Source organism: Rana temporaria, chromosome 3 (assembly GCF_905171775.1).
Source record: "Rana temporaria chromosome 3, aRanTem1.1, whole genome shotgun sequence".
Lineage (NCBI taxonomy): Eukaryota > Metazoa > Chordata > Amphibia > Anura > Ranidae > Rana > Rana temporaria.
In genome coordinates, this window is record NC_053491.1 from 461,620,400 (window position 1) to 461,643,464 (window position 23,065).

Genomic DNA, 23,065 nt, shown 5'->3' on the forward strand with positions numbered 1-23,065 from the left:
TGTGTACGGGGCCATAGAAGATCAACAGTTCAGCTTAAAGGCCAGGAATTACCATTTTGTCCAGTTATCTATCATTGGCCACATAAGCTAACTGTAAGGGAGGAGGGTAGAGAATTAAAAAAGCTATTCTGGTTTTTACCGTTTTATAGCATATGTAAACCCAATTGCTAAAAACTCCTATAAGTTTTTAACATGTTCTTTTCAAAAGTCGTTTTTAATAATTTCAAATCTGCAGCTTTCATTAAAATAATATCTGGTGATCCTGAAATGAAAGTTTCACTTTCTGTTATAGGGTGACAAAGTTTTGCCTTCCAATGGTGCCCCTGTATTATTGTTCTGTCAAATGGACTTCTAAGGCCTCGTACACACGACCGAGAAACTTGACAGGCGAAACACATCGTTTTGCTCGTCGAGTTCCTTGTTAGGCTGTCGAGGATCTCGGCGAGCCAAATTTCTCCATTGCGGTCGAGGAAAAAGAAGACATGCTCTCTTTTTGGCTCGACGGGATCCTCGACAGTTTCCTCGTCGAAAAGTGTACACACGACAGGTTTCCTCGGCAAAAAAAAAAACAGCAAGTTTCTTGCTGGTTTTTGCCGAGAAACTCGGTCGTGTGTACAAGGCCTTATGAAGACTGCAAGTGGTCATGGCAACACGCATTAAAAAGGCATGGTTCATTGTTGTCACAATAATGAAATTTGGGCTTAGAAATATCATGCCCACCATTACACACTCATTTTTGGAAATTATGATTTTTCGAAAGTTCCCAGGTTATGCCCATACAGGGTAGGCAACAAACTTATTTAACTGCAGATTGGGAGCATTGGTTGTGGAGAAAATCCATCTTTTTTTTTTTCTTTTCCACTTCAGACTTAGCCAATAAAGGACTTCCCCATTAGAGGATGGGGAGACTTAGTCACGGTATGACCGCCCATATCGTCTCATTTATGGCTTTGCATCATATGTGGTTATTTTTTCGTAGCGTTTTTATTTTTTTATGTTATTATAGTTTTCCTCTTTCTGATATATTTATATTCTTTTCTGGTACAAATACAACGTTTATTTTTACTTTTTACTTTCCTTTCCCCCCCTTCTCTTCCCCCTCCCTCCCTCCCACCCAGATCTGTGTGCCTTATTGTTATTTTCGTATTTATTCTCTCACCTGTCAATATCTGTCATTCCTTGTGCAAATTTTTCAGATGATTTAAAGACTTTCCATTTCTCCCACACCTCCCTGGATCTGTCCTCTTAACCATCTTATGCCATGTACACACGATCGGAATTTCCGACAACAAAACCGTGGATTTTTTTTCCAACGGATGTTGGCTCAAACTTGTCTTGCATACACACGGTCACACAAATATTATAATTTTCCGAACATCAAGAACGCGGTGACGTACAACACTACGACGAATTCTAATGTTGGTTGACTAGTAAAAATAATAAATAAAATTATTACTAGTCATACAACATTAGAATTCTACTATAGCTTGTGGGCAGAGCATTCGACTGGAAATGTACGATTGTGGCGTCAAACAGTTTCACTGCTTGTGGAATCTTCTTAGAACATTCAACGGACACCATAAGCCTTTAATGACAGATTCAACCTTAATTAATTCGGATTTTGGACAAATGCATTTTTTAACTAAACAAAATAAATAAAAATGAATTTCGGGAGTAACTAAATAAATGTATTTTTCAGACGAAAACGAAATTCCGAAACAAAATATTTTGGTGTGCATATGTCTAGTTTATTTGTGTTTTATTAGGACTGCATGGGCCTAAGTACAAATCCTTTAGCAGGTAAAACAGCAACTTTGTATGCTTGGAGTTCACCTAATCACATCCCTTTTTAGACTGCGGGAATCACAAGATTCCTTGTGTTTTACATCTCTTTAATTAAATAAAGTGATAATATAGTTAGTGACTACTGGAACATTCCAGCATCCCATATCTCCTCCCTTGAACCTGAGGTCCCTTTGATGTCAAGAAGGTCTTGCCTGTCCTTCTGTTGTTGTCACACTTGGCAAAGGTTTGGACAAGTGTCAGAAGGAATGGAGAGGTGTTTACCACACAATTCACATCTATTGCCATGTGTCTGATTTTACAAGCCTGCCACACTCCTAAAGTTCCCGTTCCAAAAGCCATGGGAAACATAGTGTAGGTTTTTGTCAATTTATTGTGAATTTTTTTGACCTGGACCTGGCCTTCACATGGTCAGTAGATTTCTAGGATTGGACACAATCACACTATTACACTCTTTACAGACATAGAACAATACACACATCCAATATAATATGACCATGTTACACGATCACAACATAATTATATTTTGCACTACAGTATACAGTGTTAGGACATATGATAGGACCGGACCATAACACAGTTCTAAAGTAATCTAAATTATAGGATGCCAATCCGAACGTCTGTATGCTCCATCGGACAATTGGTTTTGGAATTTCCGACAACAAAATGTTTGCTGTGCATGCTTTCAAATTTTCCGACAACAAATGTGTTCCGTCAGATTATCCAATCGTGTGTACACAAATCCATCAGACTAAACTCCAAAGTACAAACACGCATGCTCAGAACCAATGCTAAACATCAGACAACAATAGCAGAAGTTGCCCAAAGAGTGGCGGTAAAGAGCTGAAAAACAACGTGGTTTGGTGTATGTTGGCTGAAAATGTTGCGCCGTGTGTATGCAGAACAAGTTCACAGCCAACGCCCCTTCGGACAAAAATCCACAGAAAAGTCAGATGGAAATCCGATCGTGTGTACGAGGCTTTAGACCATAACACAGCCTGACTACTTTATGTAATCAAAGTACAATAATAAAATAATCTACAATTTACGTTGCATGGGAACTTTACCAACACAATGGTATGAACATTGGACATTAATAATAAAATTGTTATATGGCTACAAAGCTTTTCTCTCTGGGAACTCAAAGCATATTATCTAATGTTGGGACAGAGGGTCGTAATAATAATAATAATAACAAGAGCTAATAATAATAATCATAATTTATTGTGAGACAGCCAATAATAATAATCGTAATTTATTGTGAGACAGCCATCTTGGGCTCGCTCAGTAGAATATCATGCTAGCACCAATCTTAGTCAGGGATCAATTAACCAGTGTGTCATTGAAGTGTGTGAGGAAACTGGAGTACCCATAATTCTAATACAATTCTAAATGACTTTATCATATAGACTACATACACTATATTACCAAATGTATTGGAACGTTTACCTTTATACACACGCATGAACTTTAATGGCATCCCAGTCTTAGTCCGTAAGGTTCAATATTGAGTTGGCCCACCCTTTGCCGCTATAACAGCTTCTCATGCCCTTTGAGAAAGTCACGTGGACAGTGACACAACGCGCCAGGGAAACAGAGCCGTGGTGACGTCACTTCCGGTCGCAGCCGAGATCGGAAGTCTGTTCATATATGCTGTTTGTTTGCCGTTTTAACTGTAAGTGCAATTATCCTTATAATAAAATAATTTATCAAACGGGGTATGTAAACTTTTGATCAGGATTATTCGGGTAGTTTCTGTTGTGATTATGATTTAAAAAGAGTAAACACAGTTGATTGATAATAAATGGCTTAAAGCAGTGTTCCGGCGGAAAAAAAAAATATTAAAAGTCAGCAGCTACAAATACTGCAGCTGCTGACTTTTAATATATGGACACTTACTTGTCCAGGGTGCCCGCAATGTCGGCAGCCAAAGCTGATCTGTCCGTCGGCTCTCAGATGCTGCCGCTGCTTCACTTCCTGTTTCCCTACTGTGCATGCGTGAGTCGCGCTGCGTGTCCTCACTGGTCCGTGCTGTCTTCTGGGACCTGTGTGTCTCCCAGAAGACAGCGGAGGGGGGGAAGTAGACGCTGGATGTGGCGTATGTCACCGCCATCTATGCCAGGAAGTGGGAGCAAATACCTGTATTACACAGGTATCTGCTCTCCCCTGAAAGATGCCAAATGTGACACCGGAGGGGGGGGATTCCAAAAAGTGGAAGTTCCATTTTTGGGTGGAACTCCGCTTTAAGCCAAACACTAACCATGAGTGAAAGAAAAGTTTTTGTGTTATCATTCATATTCTCTGAAAAATGTCCAAGAAACCATAAGTTCTGCCAGGGTATGTAAACTTATGAGCACAACTATATATACACTATACACCATATAAGCACTGATTGCTGTTAGAAAGATCTCAAAGCTACAGCAAGAGGAGGAATATTTAAAATACTAAATTACAGCAGAGTACAGTGTGTATAATATATAATTATGGGCCTGACATTCAACTAAAGTAACTTTTCATGTATGAAAAAATATAAACGGTAATGCCGCGTACACACGATCATTATTCGGGTTGTAAAAACCAAAGTTTTAAAAAAATGGCATTTAAAACAATCATGTGTGGGCTTCAGAGAATTTTTCGGGTTCTGAACAACGACCAAATCTTTTTTCGAACATGCTCTATTTTTTCACAACGTTTTAAACAATGTCGTTTTTCGGGTTGTAAAAAATGGTCGTGTATGGGCTTTAACGACGTGAAAAATCCACGCATGCTCAGAAGCAAGTTATGAGACGGGAGCGCTCGTTCTGGTAAAACTACCGTTCGTAATGGAGTAAGCACATTCATCACGCTGTAACAGACAGAAAAGCGTGAATCGTCTTTTACTAACACGAAATCAGCTAAAGCAGCCCAAAGGGTGGCGCCATCCGAATGGAACTTCCCCTTTATAGTGCTGTCATACGTGTTGTACGTCACCGCGCTTTGCTCGAGCATTATTTTTTCACGATCGTGTGTAGGCAAGGCCGTTTTAGTGATAAAGTTGAAAAAAACGTTGTTTTTCTAGAGCCTGAAAAACTTCGTTTTTTTACAACCCGAAAAATGATCGCGTGTACGTGGCATAATAATTTTGAAAATCTTTTAAACATTTTATAACCGTATACCACAAGCAATCTTTATATAAATGTTAATTTAAACATATTTGTACTTATAGAACTAGGCCAGAAAGAATAGACAGAGTATTTTTTGATGGTTTTAATTTGAAATATAGTTTGGCGTCCTTCACTAAGGTCTGTACTTTGGAAAATGTTTGTCCGTGCCTATTCCTGAAATGCACTTCTGGAAGATTGGTCAAACATTCCCATAGACACACTCCTAAACCTTGTGGACAGCCTTCCCAGAAGAGTTGAAGCTGTTATAGCTGAAAAGGGTGGGCCAACTCAACATTGAACCCTATGAACTAAGACTGGGATGCCATTAAATTTCATGTGTGTGTAAAGGCAGGCGTCACAATACTTTTGGCAACATAGTGTACCTGGTCCCACTACAACATATGATAGTGTGGAAAAGACTTAATGACAGGGATAAGCACTGGCGTGGAGTGGTTGGATCACCAGGGGAAAATAAAATAGCCTTGAAAAGACACCACATTTAAAAATGGTAAGGTGCAATATATATATGAAAATGGATCAATCTTGATGCGCTAAACTAATTTATTGAGGCCCTAAAATAAGAAAGAAAGAACAAAACATTTCCTGTTTTGAAATGTGGTTCCAGGAGTGCAGTTGTCTACAGGGGATGGCTGGAACTGGTGTCTTGCAGGAACATGCTCAGTTGTATCTCAATTTAGTATCGTGAGCATTGTCGCCTTGGACAAAAAGTTTGTTACTGGCAGGATCATCAGGCAAAAAATTTAGAAAAAAATCCTTAAAAAAACCCCGAACACAGCCACCATATCTAAAGACTGTTAAACTGCAATATATATTTTTGTTTTTGGGTTAAGATAAACTTTAATAAGGCTGTAAATTTATATTGTAATATACTGTATTTGGTTAGCTTAAGAAATCCAGAATCACACCGTTGGAATACAGGACACTCCCAGATATTAAATTTTCTGTTTGTGTCAAGTGATTGGCTTGCTGATTTTCCCAGAAGATTGTTGGCCAACCGAGCATCTATTTTTTGTCAAAAGGTCGTGTGCCAGGATCTTGTCTTGCATACTAATGCCCTGTACACACAACCATTTTTTCAGTCTGAAAAAACTCAGATGATTTTTCCAACGGAATTCCGCTCAAGCTGTCTTGCATACACACGGTCACACCAAATTCCGACCGTCATGAAGGAGGTGACGTACAACACTATGACGAGCCGAGAAAAATTAAGTTCAATGCTTCCGAGCATGCGTCGACTTGATTCCGAGCATACGTGTTTTTTAGTGCGTCGAAATTCCATACAGACGAGCGGATTTTCCCATAGGATTTTTTTCCAACGGAAAAATAGAGAACATGTTCTCTATCTAAGTCCTTTAGAATTTCCGACGGAAAAAGTCTGATGGGGCATACACACAATCTAAATATCCGATGAAAAGCTCCCATCAGACTTTTACCATCGGAAAATCCGACCATGTGCACGCGGCATAACAGTACACAATTTTCGTGCCACAAACACGAACATAGTGATGCATTACGAGGAATTTCAGCTCTTGAGCGCCGCCCTTTGGGCCCCTTCTGCTAATTTCGTTTTTGGTGAGCATTTATTCCGAGCATGCATGTTTGTACTTTCAACTTTTGTGTGACGGATTTGTGTACTGATCATACGAAAATCTGACGTCAAACCGCTGTCTGGCGAAAAATTTTCAGCATGTCATCCAACATTTGTTGGCCGAAAGTTGGGCAACAATTCTCAAAGGGAGCTTACTAACGGTACGAATTTACGGTACAGTCTGTCAACAGACAAACCCCTTCCAACGATCGAACCGTGTGTACAAGGCTTAAGATGCAAGTCAGATTTTAGGCACCCCTTGTATTAGAAATTTCCATGCTGGTGAAATACTTCCAAAGAGTTAAATAATTCTGAAGTGATGCAGACCTTGCATCTTTTCTCATTAGAACATTGAGAAAGCACCAGATGATTAAAATGAACCAGACCTTCCCATTCAGTTTAGCCCTCGTTCACACTGAAGTCGGGTTTGAAATTGCGCAAGTTCAGCTGAACTTGCACAATTTCAAACCCGCATTTCAGTGCGAGTTCAGGAGCGATATGAAAGACATCTATGCAGGTTCATGCAGAGATATCTATTGAAATCGCCCCAAAGTCACCAAAAGTAGTGCAGGAACTACTTTTGTAAATCGAAACGGCGCCGTAAAGTTGGCGTCACACCGATTGGGACAGTGCAGTTGACGGCAATAGGCTGCGAATTGGCATGCGATCAAATCATGCCGATGTGATTGGGGGCTTAGTCTACAAAGGACATGGTGAACAAACAGCTGCTAATGACTAACCAGCTACTAACCAGTGACAGAATGTAGGTAGGTAGGACTCTACTTTAAAGTTTGTTAAGATCCCGCAATGTACATTGATCACCCAGAGGGCATTGTTTTTCTGTCAAAAAAGTATGCTCTTTAACCCCTAGGCGCCGACCATGCACAAATGTGCGGCCTCACAGTGGCGCCTTGCCCCAGAGGGGCTGCATATTTGCATGCATTAGCGCCGACAGAGCTGTGCCGAGAGCATGCACCCTGCACGCACGAAAAGCTCCCGATTGCTTCTTATAATCAGGAGTTTTCCAATCATGTGGCCGCTGTGACAGCCAATTATGGAGGTCAGTCAAATGGTCACAAGCTCTGTACCAGCTCCTGGAATGCCAAACCCCTTAAAGGGCTGGAAGGAGCCAGCGCAAAGGGGTTAAAGTAGAACTAAACCCTAGCTGGTTGGTACAGTATTCAACTTGCCAAAGCAATGTATTTTATATTTACATTATATTTCGGTTTACATACACTTTAAATTGACCCTGTCACTTACTTAAGGGTTAAAATAAATAAATACATATATAAATACTGTATATTCTTATATTTCCGATGATCCACCTGTTGAAACTCCTCTGTCTTGCTGATCTCTGACTGCTGCAGATGTAGGACACTTTTGATTCTGTAGAATAACTGCCTTTTGAGCCAGCGGGTGGAACCATGGCATGCAGCAGGGTAACAGTTATTCGACACATTAGGAAGTATCAGAAACCTTCAGCCATTAGGATCAGTAAAACAGTAGAGATTCAATATGCAGGCTTGTGCAATGGTAAATATATAGCTCCTTCTTTTACAGATTGGAGTTATTTTACCCTTTAACTCTGTAATGATAGAGTCATTATAAGATCTAACAGACTATGTACTGTAAGGTCCTGCCTGACTGGATATAAATGTAATTGATTATTTAGGTGGGCCCTTTAATTACTTACGCCAGCCACACACGGAGGACATTTCTTTCCTGCAACCACAGGTTGCAGGATATAAATTTGCTTGATTCCCCCATAAAAACAGACAGTGTTGATGCAGGAATCCCTCTTGCTGGGCCATTGTCTCCTTCTGGCAGGGCAGGGGAAGCTGTCCCTGCCAGGAGAAGACTATAGCAGCCACTAGCGATAATCAAAAGTAAAACCTGGCACACTTAGTTGCACCCAACTTGGTCCATTCTGCCTGCCCTTATATGGTTAGAATCTCAGGCGGTTCAGCAGGAACCGGCCGAGATTCGAACCATGCATGGTCTTCCTTAGTTGTTTATAAATCAAATGCAATGATAAAGGAGATTGTAAAGAAAAGTGTACATGGATTGAATCATGCATGCCCAGCTTTACAAATCCCCTTAGGCAACAAACGATAAAAACAAATTTAAAAAAAAATCCCAAATTTCTTAAAAAAAAACATTTTAAAACCAAAGTCTTTTTCAATTATACATCTTTAATTTACAGTGAGTATTACAGATCAAAAACACGAGAGCACTGTACAAAAGATAAAAATATAATTTAAATGTACAAAGACTATTTACAAAAACAAATACAATAAATAACAATCTATGGCCAGGGTCTCCACACAAGCGTTGGGGCGAGAGGGGGCGTGGGTGCAGTCGGAGGGAAGAGAGTCCTTTGTGCAGACTTCCTGCAGCTGTTGGGTTGGGATGTGTGTGTCGTAGTCTGTTGTATTTGTTCAGAAGTGGGCGTTTCTGATGAGCTGGAGGGAGAAGGGTAGTGTAGGAAGGGTCGACAGGGATGGCTTTCAGGGCACAGTGTTAAATGGTCTTTTGGGAGTCTTGGGATTTGGGAAGGGCTTGGTAGGACTTGGCTGTGGTCAGCATTGAAAGATTCATCTGATGTAGAATCCCCCCAATCATTAGGGCTTTTCTCCTCCATGTGTTCACATAGCTTTTCAACAACATAATCCCTTTTCCTCTCGCATATTGTAGATGTGGAATTTAGAAAATGTGTGGCTTGGCTCAATCCTTCATGAAACCCACCATCAAACCCAGGTTTTTTCTTGGCTTCTTCTGGCCCTGCAAAGGAAAATAAAAATGAATATCACATTGTAAGAGATGGTGCAAAACTACAATTTTTTAGAAGTCATGTATAATTGAGTCAAAAAATGTAAGAACATTAAACAAAGGTTATGCAATAAACAGAGAAATGAAATGATATTTGTCTGTTCTCTTTTTACCCCAGAATGGGGGACAATGTCATATCAATGGTCACGCAAGTCACTCCCAACCAGCTGATCTCAGACAGAAAGGTAATTTTTAACCAAGTATTTATTTCCCCCGTTCTCAGGAACCAGAAGTATTACGCTACACTTTTAGCTACATTTACAAAATCATGAGCACTCAGTGAGGTCTAAATGTGCAAGGTGATACCCAGGCAGTTGAAAAAGGCCTTTAGATTGTGTTTTATGTACAACCACCATCCAAGGTTTGGGACAACCATAATAGATGACCATAATGTTTTAAAAGCCGACCATAGATGGAGCGATTTTCTTTCCTGCAACCCCAGGTTGCAAAAAATAAATACAAAAATCGTTGATTCCCCCATCAACACAGTCACTGTTTATGGGAGAATCCCCCCCCCCGTGGAGCTATTGTGTTCTCCTGGGGGCGAGCCTTCCTGCCGGGAGAACCCACAGTGGCTATTGCTAATGGCTATAATTGCATGAAAATTCTGACAGGCTGGTTGTACCCAAGTCAATCCCTCAATCAACTTGGGTACAATCAGCCTGCCCATACATGGCTCAAATCTCGGCACCAGGGACAGGCCAAGATTCGAACTAAAGCAGTGGTCATCAACCCTGTCCTCAGGGCCCACTAACAGGCTAGGTTTGTAAGATAACTGAAATACATCACAGGTGATATCATTTGCTGCTCAGTGATTGCAGTATTTTAGTCTGCATCTCCCCAAGGTAATACATAAAACCTGGCCTGTTTGTGGGCCCAGAGGACTGGGTTGATGACCATTGATCTAAAGCAGGGGTCTCCATACTTTTCAAGCAAAGGGCCGGTTTACTGTCTTTGAGACTTCAGGGGGGCCGGATTCTGACCAATGGGGGTAGAAAATGCCACAGGGCCGAGCATCAGTGAGAATAAACATGTCCCTGGTGTTGGTGGGCAGTACTAGGAGGAATAGTGCTCCATCATTGCTATTAGTGGAAGAAATAGAGCCCTATTGTTGGTGTCATTGGGAGGAATAGAGCCTCATATCATTGGGAGCAATACTGCCCCAAGGGCCGGATAAAGGCTAGCAAAGGGCCACATCTGGCCCATGGGCCGCAGTTTGGAGACCCCTGATCTAAAGGATAAGGATAAGTTCACCTTTTAACAAAAAATAATAAATGCAAGTTTTTTTGCAGGTGCAATGATGTAATAATATTTCCTATTTTTTGTTTTGGGAGCTTGTAAAGCATTGCACCAGCAATCAGCAGATCACTGGTATCATTCAGGACTCTGGCAAACCTGTCAGTGTATCTGTTTGCTCGTACCTTGTACAGGCTAGCAATATTCACTGGCAGGTAGAATGAATGACTTTCCACAGTGCTCAGCAGCGCCATGGTAGTTCAATGAGTGCTACAAGCCGAGAGAAACTGTCAGGACTTGTAGTTTGATATTCACAGGGGACTGTGAATGAATACCGTGGCCAAGAGGGCAGAGCCTCACGCGGCCACGTTAGTTTCAAAGAGTGACATAGGGCATCCAGAGAAGATGCCCACCAGCTGTCACTGGGGAGGAAAGGGAGAGAGGGAACAGCTGCAGCTAAATAGCCTAAATACTTTTGGAACATGTAACATGTTCCAAAAGGAGAACTTATCCTTTAATAATTAGAACATTTAAACTTTTTATGTTTTAAACTTTTTTATTTATATAAAATCTTAATTTTATATGGAAACATTTAATGCAAGTGCACCCTCGAAACTGTTTTTGCAGAACATTCTCATGCCCAGTACAAGCTGCTTCCTTTATAAGATGAGTTTGTTTGCATAAACCTTGTATACCTCTCACCTGAATTATGACATAGCTTCAGAAATTGCACTGTCTTCTTCAAAATATCCGCTTTTTCAGCTTTTGGATTCTTTAAAGACTGGGAAGAAAAAAATAAAACATCAGCAAACTCGAAACAGAATGGCAAAATACAAAGAAGCAAAAAAACAATCAAAAAAATAATACAATTTTCAATAAAAAATTGCTCAAAAAAATAGAAATCCAAAATTAATAGATATGTATTTTAGAATATGAAAAAAGTATACATGGATATGCTCGATTATTTTTTATCTTGATTCACTCATAATACTAGTAATAGTTTATTATAAATAATAATCATAATAATTATGATTATTATTTCAATATTATTAACAATAGTATCGATACAGTAGTTTAAAAGGTAAACATATTATTGAAATAATAATAATAAAAATATTATCATCATTATTATTATATCAATATTACTAACAATAATTTAGATACAGTAGTTTAAAATGTAAACACATCATTAAAATAGTAATAATAATAATATTTTACTATTTATTTTAATAGTATTTTAGATATCGGGTTATATACAGTATATTTAGATATAGAGTGGGTTATAACCCCTTTTAGTTGTTGTTTTTTTGTTTTTTTTATGCCATCTGTGTACCTTTGGGGAGATTTACCTTCATATTCTCTACCATAGACAAAACAAAAAGCAAATAAAGGAAATCCCTTGGGGCCCCCAAGGTCACCAGAATTAGTGTCAACATTGAAAGATTTCCCCTTTATTTCACTTTCAATGATAATGGAAAAGAGGACAAATACAAAGGTGAATCTTCTTAAGGAGGCACAGAGAGCAACAAACAAATGATAGGTGTTCTAATTTATCTCCATTCCACAAAAACAAGTTTAAAGTTGTGGTACCCTGTCCTTATGCATGAGTCTAGATCAAATTTATAAGGTATTATCTACCAATTTTTGTTATCATACTGTACAAACACAGCATGTTCAATTAAAGGGATACATTAAATATTGTTTCTTTACATTTGATATAATTATATTATTCCAGTAATGAGATCAAATGCTATGTTTGAAAGTATACTATACGATATGAAAAAAAAAATGAAATCCAAATGGAACCTAATAAAACACATACTACATTTAGCATGAAAACTTAATATAAATGCCAAAAATATTTGAGGGAGCATTTGGACATCAGCCTGTTTTCGGTCTACATTTCCCTAGCATTCAGATGGCCTTTAACACCATTGTATCACTTCACATATACTTGCTAATTGCATTAGGAAATGAGACAGCTTGTCTTCTGTCCTTTCCCTATTCACCTCTGTCCCAGTAGAGCCCCCTTGACTTCTCCTTTGAAGTCACACCAAATCATCTCCAACTTTGCCCCTTTTAATAGAAAACCTTCAGAAAAACTGAACGCAAGACAAGATTTTAAAATGAGAATTTATCCCCAAAATACATTGGATCAGGCACAACTCATGGTGCTATAAAACATAAGTAGCAAGTTCAGTTCCAACCTCATCATGAGTAGCCTCCAATAGAAGTGTCCTTAGATGTTCGAGACTCTGGTTAATTCGGTCCCTCCTGCGTTTCTCTATGACTGGCTTCATGAGCTACCGAGAGACACAGAGAATAAGAGAGAGAATGTATAAAGAATTTAGAATAATGAGGAACATTCTGGACACAAAAGATAAAAGATAGCAGAACAAGGGAAACGTTGAGAAGTATTAAGAGCAATATTCAGGTAATAGATATAATTTTGATACCTTAGTATGAATACTCAACATTGTATGTGCCAAAGGTTTTCACAAGAAAAAAGGAGGCATTTATGATAAAAAAAACAAAATTTGAGTTGGGTTTTTAGCCTCTTTTGGTATTTTACTAGGTAAAATTAGGAAACAAAGCTTGCCTAAAATTGGGAAAAAGTTACATTCAATGAAAAATTTTGGAATGTAAAAGTCACCCAAGACAAAGAAAAAAAAAAAGAAACAATTGGGATTTTTGGTGAGGTCATGGCCAATAGGGAACATGTACCTCCGTCCCGGTCTGATGAAAAAATAAATTGAATATAAAGGAACAGGGGAATGCAGTGTCTATGTGATATCTGTAATTCAATACTATATATGTATGTGTTGATGAGTTTAATTTATGGGAATTTTACAAACATCATCAAATATTGGCTTTTTATATCATTATGGTCGATAATATTACCAATCATTATTAATGTAATGTAATTACTGTTTACCTATACTTAATTAAAATATTTATATCTACAATTATATTGATGGCTGTTTTCCCAAACTGTGCACTCCATATAAAGTCCCAATTTGTTCAAAGAATGGAAGTAGTTGGAAAATTTTTATATTCTAAGAAAATTATGGAGTATAAAAGTCACCCAAGACAAAAAAGGGAAGCAATTGGGAAAAACATATATTCTAAGAAACTTTAGGAGTATAAAAGTCACCAGAGACAAACAATTGGGAAAAGGTTATATTAAAAATAAATATTTGAAGCCTAAAAGTCATCTGAGAAGAAAGGATGAAAGCTAAGAAATTGAAAAGCAAAAAAAATCAAAAAGATAAAAATAGGGAACACACAGTAAGTAGAAAATTTGATAAAAGGGGGGATAAGATGAACTTAATATGGGCCATTAAGTTAACGGGGGGCCATCAAACTTACTTTTTTGTCTTCTTTACTGAGGTATGTGTTCCTCATTGTGATAGCAGCTCGCACAGTCCTGGAGTAATCCGTGCTTTGAGAGTTTTGGAAAAGTGTCCTCTACCTTATCCCACTGACTCTTCCCCTGACTGCACCTAAGCCAGCCCCCTTTTCTATTGACTCCACCCACAAGCATGACTTCTGCATTGTTCCTGCACTCATTGATGTTGCGGGTCCATCCCATTCCCACCCCCTTCTTCTTGTAACTCATGCCAAAATACACTCCACAATTAACATTCCTATAGCAATTGCCAATTATAAATAGATAAAAAGGCAGGCAAGTGTGCCTGTTGACAGTGAACTGAGTAATTGTTGCAGTTGTTTAGTGAATGTGGAGTTTTTGTATGAGAATTAACTTAATAAACAGCAATATACATCATACAGAAATTTAATTCTAAGGTTTGCTAAATTTATAGACAGAGTCAATACGCTGAAAATATATACCGTGGTGTGTAATAATGTTGCGTATACACCGTACTGTATAATAATACCAAGTATACTCCAATAACGATCACACTGCATGGTATAATAATACTGAGTATACGCTGATAATGATCACACCGCACCGTATAATAATAGAGTATACTCCAATAGCAATCACACCTCATAATAAACCCTCTAATATATATATATATATATATATATATATATATATATATATATATATATATATATATATATATATATATATGTGTGTATACACTGATATACCAATATGGTTACACAGAACTCTATAGCAATGTATACAATACTTTTACAATTATCACACTGTGGTGTAAACTAAATACTAGTATCTATGAACAGTTCACTGAACGGCAACTTGGAGGGGGGGGCAGTAAGGAGAGGGTAGAAGAAATGGGTTGGGAGGTGCAGATCGACACACTTTGCCTTTTGTCCGATTACAGCCTAGTAAAAGTAATTCACACTTACCTGAAAATCACCAAAAGTTTATTTTCCAAGGTCAAAATGGCTAGTTCCCACAATTTTATGAGGATCCAGGACTCCAGGTCACAAGGTCACAGATAGATGTATAGACTTAATTTCTTGTTTTTTGGCCAACAACATGCTAAAATATACTGCATCTTCCAAGTACATTAAAGGGACACTAAAGGTTCTTGTTTAAAAATAAAAATAGTAACAAACATGTTATACTTACCTCCACTGTGCAGCTCGTTTTGCACACAGTGGCCCCGATCCTGGTCTTCTGGGGTCCCTCGGCGGCTGTCTCAGCTCCTCCCCGCATCATCTAACCCCCTTCATGGGAAGCACTCTGCCACCCTTATCAATCTAGCAAATCTAGCCATATGACGGTCAGACTCAGAGGAGAAGAGGACGCCAGGGGATGCGCACAGCAGATTCGGGGCTCAGGTAAGTAAAACGGGGGGCTGGGGGGGCTGTCATTGCTATAGGATGCATTAAGGTAAAAAAAAAAAAAACCTTTACAAGCCTACTGCAATTTGCACATTTGATCTTAAAGCGGTGGTTCACCCTCAGTAACAACATTATAGCATTAAATTCAGCATAGTAGCGCGTTCCTATCCAGAGGCAAGATGATTGACGACCGGCTATGGCACGTCACCCCCCCCCGAAGATAGCCGGAGTAGGTCTCGGCTCTTCCCGGCGCTATACGGCGCCTGCGCACAGACATCAGAGCTGACTGCACAGGCGCCGTGAAGAGCAAACACCTATTTCGGCTATTTCCGTGAAGCGTGACGCGCCATAGCCGGCCGTCAATCACGAGCCCTCTGAATAGGAATGCCCATTCCCTGTAAACGTTAAAACGCGATTACAGAGTGAGTACGGCGCCAAAAAAAAATATAAAGGCATACTGTAGCTCACGCTACTATGCTGAATAAGATGCTAGAAAAAAAAAAATGTTTTAGGGAGAACCCCCGCTTTAACATCGTTGCTGGTAGTTTTTGTGCACTCTGGATGAAAATTTCCTTAAATCTCATTAATAATGTGTATACTCTAATAATGTGTATACACATGGTCGTTTTTTGTGATGAAAAAAAACGAAATTTTTAAAAACGTCATTTAAAATTACCGTGTGTGGGGAAAACTTTGTTTTATGTCTTCTGAAAAACGACAAAAAAAAAAATCGAACATTTTATAATTTTTTATGTTGTTTTTCAAAACGTCGTTTTTTGTGTCATTTAAAATGATAGTGTGTGGGTAAAACGACGTTTAAAACAACGTTTTTAAACCCGCGCATGTTCAGAAGCAAGTTATGACGCGAGCTTGAATGGAGTGCCGTCGTACGTGCTGAACATAACCGCGCTTTGCTAGAGCATTTTGAAAAAACGATAGTGTGTAGGCAACGTCGTTTTTTAAAATGAAGTTTGAAAAACGTCGTTTTGTTTCATGATAAAAAACGTTGTTTTATTTCATAACAAAAAACGACCGTGTGTACGCGGCATAAGGCCTCGTACACACAACCGTTTTCCTCGAAAGAATCCATCAAGAAACTTGGTGGCAGAGCTTTTTTGCCGAGGAAAACGGTTGTGTGTATGTATTTCATTGAGAAAACTGTCGTGGAACTCGACGAGAAAAAAAGAACACGTTCTCTTTTTCCCCGTCGGGAGTCTCAATTTCTTCGTCGTGTTTCTCGTCGGGCTGGTTTACGACGAGAAACGGGTTCGTGTGTATGCTTGGAAACCCGCGCATGCTCAGAATAAAGTATGAGATGGGAGTGTGCCTTCGGTAAAAGTATGGTTTGTAATGGAGATAGCACGTTCGTCACGCTGTAACAGACTGAAAAGCGCGAATCGTCTTTTACCAAACTTTTACTAACACGCAGTAACATAACATGAGATTAGCAAAAGCAGCTCCAAGGGTGGCGCCAGTGGAATCAAACTTCCCCTTTATAGTGCCGTCGTACATGTTGTACGTCATCGCGTTTGAGAATGACGAGATTTTGTCTTGACAGTGTGTACGCAAAGAAAGCTTGACAAGATTCTTGACAAGCCTAACAAGGAACTCGTTGAGAAAAACGATGTTTCATTTATGACGAGTTCCTCGGTCGTGTGTACGAGGCCTAATACTTATCCATTGCCTGCCAAGACCTAATATTAAAAATAGTTATTTTAACCTACCCCCCCAAAAAGCTAATCGGGAGCCAGTCAGCATGCTCGTTTGAAAGAAGCCGGCTTCTGTCAGACTGCTTGACATACACATGGGCCAAATGTCGGCTGGTTCAAAAAATATCGCCCGGCATTTGGTCCATGTTTACGGGGCTTAAACCTGTCCCTTAATCTCTTAACAGCAACTGCGTGTCCGTGGGGGTGCGCATCGCGGCGATTAGTGTGTGTCAGTTTGACGTTAATCAGCTTTTTCTCACTCGCATCTGACAGACGCGAGTAGAGGAGAACCGATCGGCTACTCTCCTCACAGGGGGTCTGTGCTGATTGTTTATCAGCGCAGCTCCCTCAGATGTCCGCCCAGGACCACCAGGATGCCGCCAGGACCACCAGGGATGGCCACTCACACTGGACCACCAGGGATATGCCAATCAGTGCCCAGGCAGCTGCCAATCAATGCCAAGGCAGCTACCAATCAGTGCCCATCCACAATGCCTACAAGTGCCACCAGGGATGCCTATTAGTGCCACGTATTAGTGCCCATCAGTGCCGCCTATCATTGCCCACCAGTGCGGCCTATCAGTGCCACCCATAAGTACCCATCAGTGCAGCCTTTCCGTGCCCATCAGTGTCGCCTATCAGTGCCCATCAGTGCCACCCATGAGTGCTCATCAATGCCGCCTATCAATGCCCATCAGTTCTGCATATAAGTGCCACCCATCAGTGCAGCCTACCAGTGCCCATCAGTGCTGCCTATCAGTGCCCATCGTCAGTGCCACCTCATTGGTGCCACCTCATCGGTGCCGCCTTATCAGTGCCCGTCAGTGCCACCTTATCAGTGCCCATCAGTGAAGGAGAAAACGTACTTATTTACAACATTTTATAACAGAAACCTAAGAAGAATTTAAAAAAAAACGTTTTTTTTATTTGTTTAACAAAAAATTAAAACCGCAGAGGTGATCAAATACCACCAAAAGAAAGCTCTATTTGTGGGAACAAAACTCAATTGTCATTTAAACAGCAACAGTGCTGAAAGCTGAAAATTGGCTTGGGAAGCTTGGGCACCCCTTAGGGCAGGAGTGTCAAATTAAATTTCATTGTGGGCTGCATCAGCATAATGATTTCCCTCAAAAAGGCCAGTTGTATTTGTAAGATTAGATGTCCAGTGCATCCTCTCCCCTTACATTAGATGTCAAGAGCCACCCCACCATCAGAAGTTGAGCCCCCCACTCTCCCTTACATCAGTGCACTTCTTTCCTTATTCTGCTGCTGGGAAGAAGCTGAATGCATTGCTTGAGAGTAGAAAGTAAGGGTCTGGAGGAGAAGGTGCAAGGGCTACATGAAATGGCCTGGAGAGCCGGATTCGACCCGCGGGCCTTGTGTTTGACACCTGTGCCTTAGGGGGTGTAAGTGCCTGGTATTGAAGTGGTTAACAACTAAAGAAGAATTCCAGGTGTGGATATGTTATGCATACTTACATTGGTCCATCTTGGAGCAATGTAACTGTGTATATACCATACCTGGCTGATGCCCCTGGAAGCTGGACATCACTGAAGTAGACACTGCTTCTCTAGTCTCCACTTACTTTCAGGTCCTGTAAAGAGCAGCTGGCCTGCAAAGCATTCTCTGAAGCCTCGTACACACGGCCGAGGAACTCGACGTGCCAAACACATCGAGTTCCTCGGCCAGTTCAGCACTGAAGCCGCCGAGGAGCTCGGCGGGACGAGAGCTCCCATAGAACAACGAGGAAATAGAGAACACGTTCTCTATTTCCTCGCCGAGCTCCTCGTCGGCTTCCTCGGCCGAAAGTGTACACACGGCCAGTTTCCTCGGCAGAATTCAGCCAGAAACTCGGTCGGAAGCTGAATTCTGCCGAGGAAACTGGTCGTGTGTACGGGGCCTGAGTGGTGCCCATGCCAAACAACTAACCTCCTGTGTGCCGAATGCTTGAATCCAGTCTCTCAGCACAAGACCTGGAAGCTAGGGGATAACACTGGAGTAGCGTTGTCTAATTTAGTGATCTCCAGCTTCCAGAGGCGTCAGGTATGGCATACACAGAATTACGTTGATTTTATCTTTAATACCCAGACAAACCATAATTTTTTTCTTAAAAAATAATTTTTTGCTCAAATACAGTGCCTTGAAAAAGTATTCATACTCCTTGAAATTTTCCACATTTTGTCATGTTACAACCAAAAACATAAATGTATTTTATTGAGATTTTATGTTATTGACCAAAACAAAGTGGCACATAATTGTGAAGTGGAAAGAAAATGATAAATGGTTTTCAACATTTTTTACAAATAAATATCTGAAAAGTGTGGCACACATATGTATTCAGCCCCTTTACTCTGAGCCCCTTAAGCCTCTTTCACACGGGATGGATCCATGATGTGAACCTCCGCTTGCTCAGCGGGGATTGCTCCGTTGATCCCCGCTGTGCCGGCAGATGACAGGGCGGTCCCCGCACACTGTGCAGGGACCGCCCTGTCAGATCTCCACTCTCCCCTATGGGGGGATCGGATGAACACGGACCGCCTGTCCGTGTTCATCCAATCCGCAGACGGATGGAAAAATAGGGTTTAGCCCTAACTAAAATCTAGTGGAACCAATTGTCTTCAGAAGTCATCTAATTAGTAAATAGAGCCCACCTGTGTGGACACAGGTTTGTTAGAGAACCTGAGTGAACCAACAGCATCATGAAGGCCAAGGAACACAGCAGACAGGTTAAGGGATAAAGTTGTGGAGAAGTTTAAAGCAGGGTTAGGTTATAAAAAAATATCCCAAGCTTTGAACATCTCACAGAGTTCTGTTCAATCCATCATCCGACAATGGAAAGAGTATGGCACAACTGCAAACCTACCAAGACATGGCCGTCCACCTCACAGGCTGGGCAAGGAGAGCATTAATCAGAGAGGCAGCAACGGAGGAGCTGCAGAGATCCACAGCTCAGGTGGGAGAATCTGTCCACAGGACAACTATTAGTCGTGCTCTCCACAAATCTGCTCTTTATGGAAGAGTGGCAAGAAGAAAGCCATTGTTGAAAGAAAGCCATAAGAAGTCCTGTTTGCAATTTGCAAGAAGCCATGTGGGGGAAACAGCAAACATGTGGAAGAAGGTGCTCTGGTCAAATGAGACCAAAATTGAACTTTTTGACCTAAAAGAAAAACGCTATGGGCCAGATTCAGAAAGGACTTACGACGACGTGTCTCCAGATACGCTGTCGTAAGTCCAAATGTGCGCCGTCGTATCTATACGCGTATTCTTGAAACTAGATACGCCTGAAATTTGCGAAGATACGACCGACATAAGTCTCCTACGCCGTTGTATCTTGGGTGCATATTTACGTTGGCCGCAAGGGGCGCTTCCGTAGATTTACGCGTCGAATATGCAAATGACCTAGATACGCCGATTCACGAACATACTTGCGCCCGTCGCATTAAGCTACGCCGTTTACGTAATGCGTACGTCCGGCGTAAGTTTACCCCTCATAAAACAGGGGTAAGTCATGTTAAGGTATGGACGTCGGAAACACGTCGTATTTTACGTCGTTTGCGTAAGTCGTACGTGAATGGGGCTGGGCATAGGTTACGTTCACGTCGAAAAAGCATTGAGCCGACGTATCTTAGGGAGTATTTGCGACGTGATTCTGAGCATGCGCCGTTCGATCGGCCATGCATTTACATGGGGTCACGCTTCATTATAATACAACACGCCCACTGCCTTGCTACTTTGAATTACGAAGGCTTACGCCGGCCCATTTACGTTACGCAGGCGTACATATGGGAGCAAGTGCTTTGTGAATACAGTACTTGCCTCTCTATGTTACGTCGGCGTAGCCCATATGAGATGCGCTACACCCGCTCAAAGATACGCCAATGTATCTGAAACTGGCCCATTGTGTGGTGGAAAACTAACAGTTCACATGACCCTGAACACACCATCTCCACTGTGAAACATGGTGGTGGCATGTTGTGGGGATACTTTTCTTCAGGAGGGACATGGAAGCTGGTCAGAGTTGATGGGAAGATAGATGGAGCCAAATACAGGGCAATCTTAGAAGAAATTCTGCTAGCCTCTGCAAAAGACTTGAGACTGGGGCAGAGGTTCACCTTCCATCAGGACAACGACCCTAAACATACAGCCAGAGCTACAATGGAATGGTTTAGATCAAAGCATATTCATGTGTTAGAATGGCTCAGTCAAAGTCCAGATCTAAATCCAATTGAGAAGCTGTGGTAAGACTTGAAAATTACTGTTCACAGATGCTCTCCATCCAATCTGAATTAGCTTGAGCTATTTTGCAATAAAGAATGGGCAAAAATTTCACAAAAATGTTTTATTTGTTCCCCTAAAGCTGATGAAGACTGTATCTGTCATTCCTCTAGGGCAGTGGTTCTCAACCTGTCCAGTGCTGTGACCCCTTGATAAAAATTTCCCAAGTTGTAGGGACCCCCAACAGTAAAATAATTTTCATAGCGTGGGTTGTCAGCACCCAAGTTAAGACAAGTAATTTTCGCCCCTAACCCACAGACATTTAGCGCTCCCTGAGCCCCTTCCACTCGTACAGTATTAAAACCCCTTATGGTACATTTTAGGATGTACCACTCTCTCTTCTCGTTTCTTTTCCTTTTATCTCACTCTATGCTCATGTCTTGTTTTTTTACCCCATCCCGGTCTCTAGCCGTCTTTCTTGTTCTCTCTTTTATTTATTCTCTCCCTTTTTTCCCTCTCCCTTCCATGTATTCTGTATTTGTATTCTATTCCTTCTCTTACTCCTTGGTGGGGGGAATTCTGATGATCAGCCAACTTAGGTGCTCTTGATCAAGGTCATCTCCTGATCTGAGAACTGTAGTGGGGACTTTTAATGGCAACTATAATCACAGGTAGAGTTACTCACTGTGTCTCATAGCAGTGACACGTATGCTAAAATCAGGAGATAGGGTCTCCTCTATCCCCTCCCACTTCACATTCCTCATCAGTCAGCTGACCTCTAGTCTCTGCCCCCCAGCCATGCCATGAACTGAATGGGCGGCTGCAAAGAGGCTGAGTGGATAGCCGCGAGCTCCAATGCGAAAAGGCTTGGAGAGCAGCGCGGGCTTTAGGAGCAGCCCAGGATTTGGTGACCCCTGGCAAATTGTCATTCGGCCCCCAAGGGGGTCCCGACCCCCAGGTTGAGAACCACTGTTCTAGGGGATGATGTAACACAGAATGTAACACAGAATAATGCTTACCTTAGGCTGGCCATACATGGCTCGAATTCCATCTGATTCACGCTCAACAAATTTGAATGAAAAAAAACAAAGAACCCGTAAGAAAAACAATTGGCTTAACAATACAGAATAAAATAGCCAGCAGTGGAAGATTTGTCTATTCACGTTGTTTAGTTTGAATGAGAGGAATCTGTAGGGGGGCCCGGAGTGGAGAAAAACAAAGAGAAAGATAACGGAAGGCCGGGCATGACTAAGTGTAAAGAGAGCCATTAAAGGGTTAAGATAGAGGAGATGTGAAGGGGAGGTAACAGGATGAGAAAGTTGGTGAAAAGGGAGGAGCGATATATAAGGAGGAGGAGGGGACTGCAGTGAACAGTTCATGTGGAGTGAGACAGAAGGAGGTAGTTTTTCCCACCCACCCTCCCTGTGTTTTGCATATGTCGTGTTGTTTGTTTGTTTTCTTCTCTTTCAGGTTCGTGGATTTGGGTCATCATAGCAGCGGTGTAACAGCGGTGTCCTTGGTCTTTGATGGTGGCAGATGGCATATGTGATGGAAGTGGTGGGGGGCTCATCTGTGGTATGGGCCCCTCTGGGGTATTCCAGTGGAACGGTGTCTGCTGGAATACGGTTATGGTTGTACTGCGGGAAAAGGGGGTTGTCTCCGAGCTGGTGATACGGCTGGAGGTCTGGTATGGTAAAAAGGTTGTCCCACAGCGTAGTGGTGGAAAAGGTTAAGTTTGGGGT

General features: G+C 41.2%; 1 protein-coding gene across 1 annotated transcript; it reads right to left on the reverse strand.

Moving 5' to 3' along the window:
- Positions 1-8,791: 8,791 nt before the first annotated feature.
- Positions 8,792-13,280, reverse strand: LOC120930950 (transcription factor HES-7.1-like). The gene is made up of 3 exons (XM_040342083.1): positions 12,828-13,280; positions 11,323-11,401; positions 8,792-9,336 (listed from the first exon to the last, which is right to left on the reverse strand). Exons 1-3 carry the CDS (start codon positions 12,918-12,920, stop codon positions 8,861-8,863), a joined length of 648 nt encoding a protein of 215 aa, XP_040198017.1. The 5' UTR covers positions 12,921-13,280; the 3' UTR covers positions 8,792-8,860.
- Positions 13,281-23,065: the final 9,785 nt, after the last annotated feature.

Bases quoted from the DNA above. Each gene is read 5' to 3' on its own strand.
- LOC120930950 (XM_040342083.1), bottom strand. From the start codon at position 12,920: ATGAAGCCAGTCATAGAGAAACGCAGGAGGGACCGAATTAACCAGAGT. The intron at 11,402-12,827 runs GTTGGAACTGAA...TTTTCTTCCCAG, and splicing joins TGGAGGCTACTCATGATGAG to TCTTTAAAGAATCCAAAAGC. The intron at 9,337-11,322 runs GTGAGAGGTATA...TTTCCTTTGCAG, and splicing joins GAAGCTATGTCATAATTCAG to GGCCAGAAGAAGCCAAGAAA.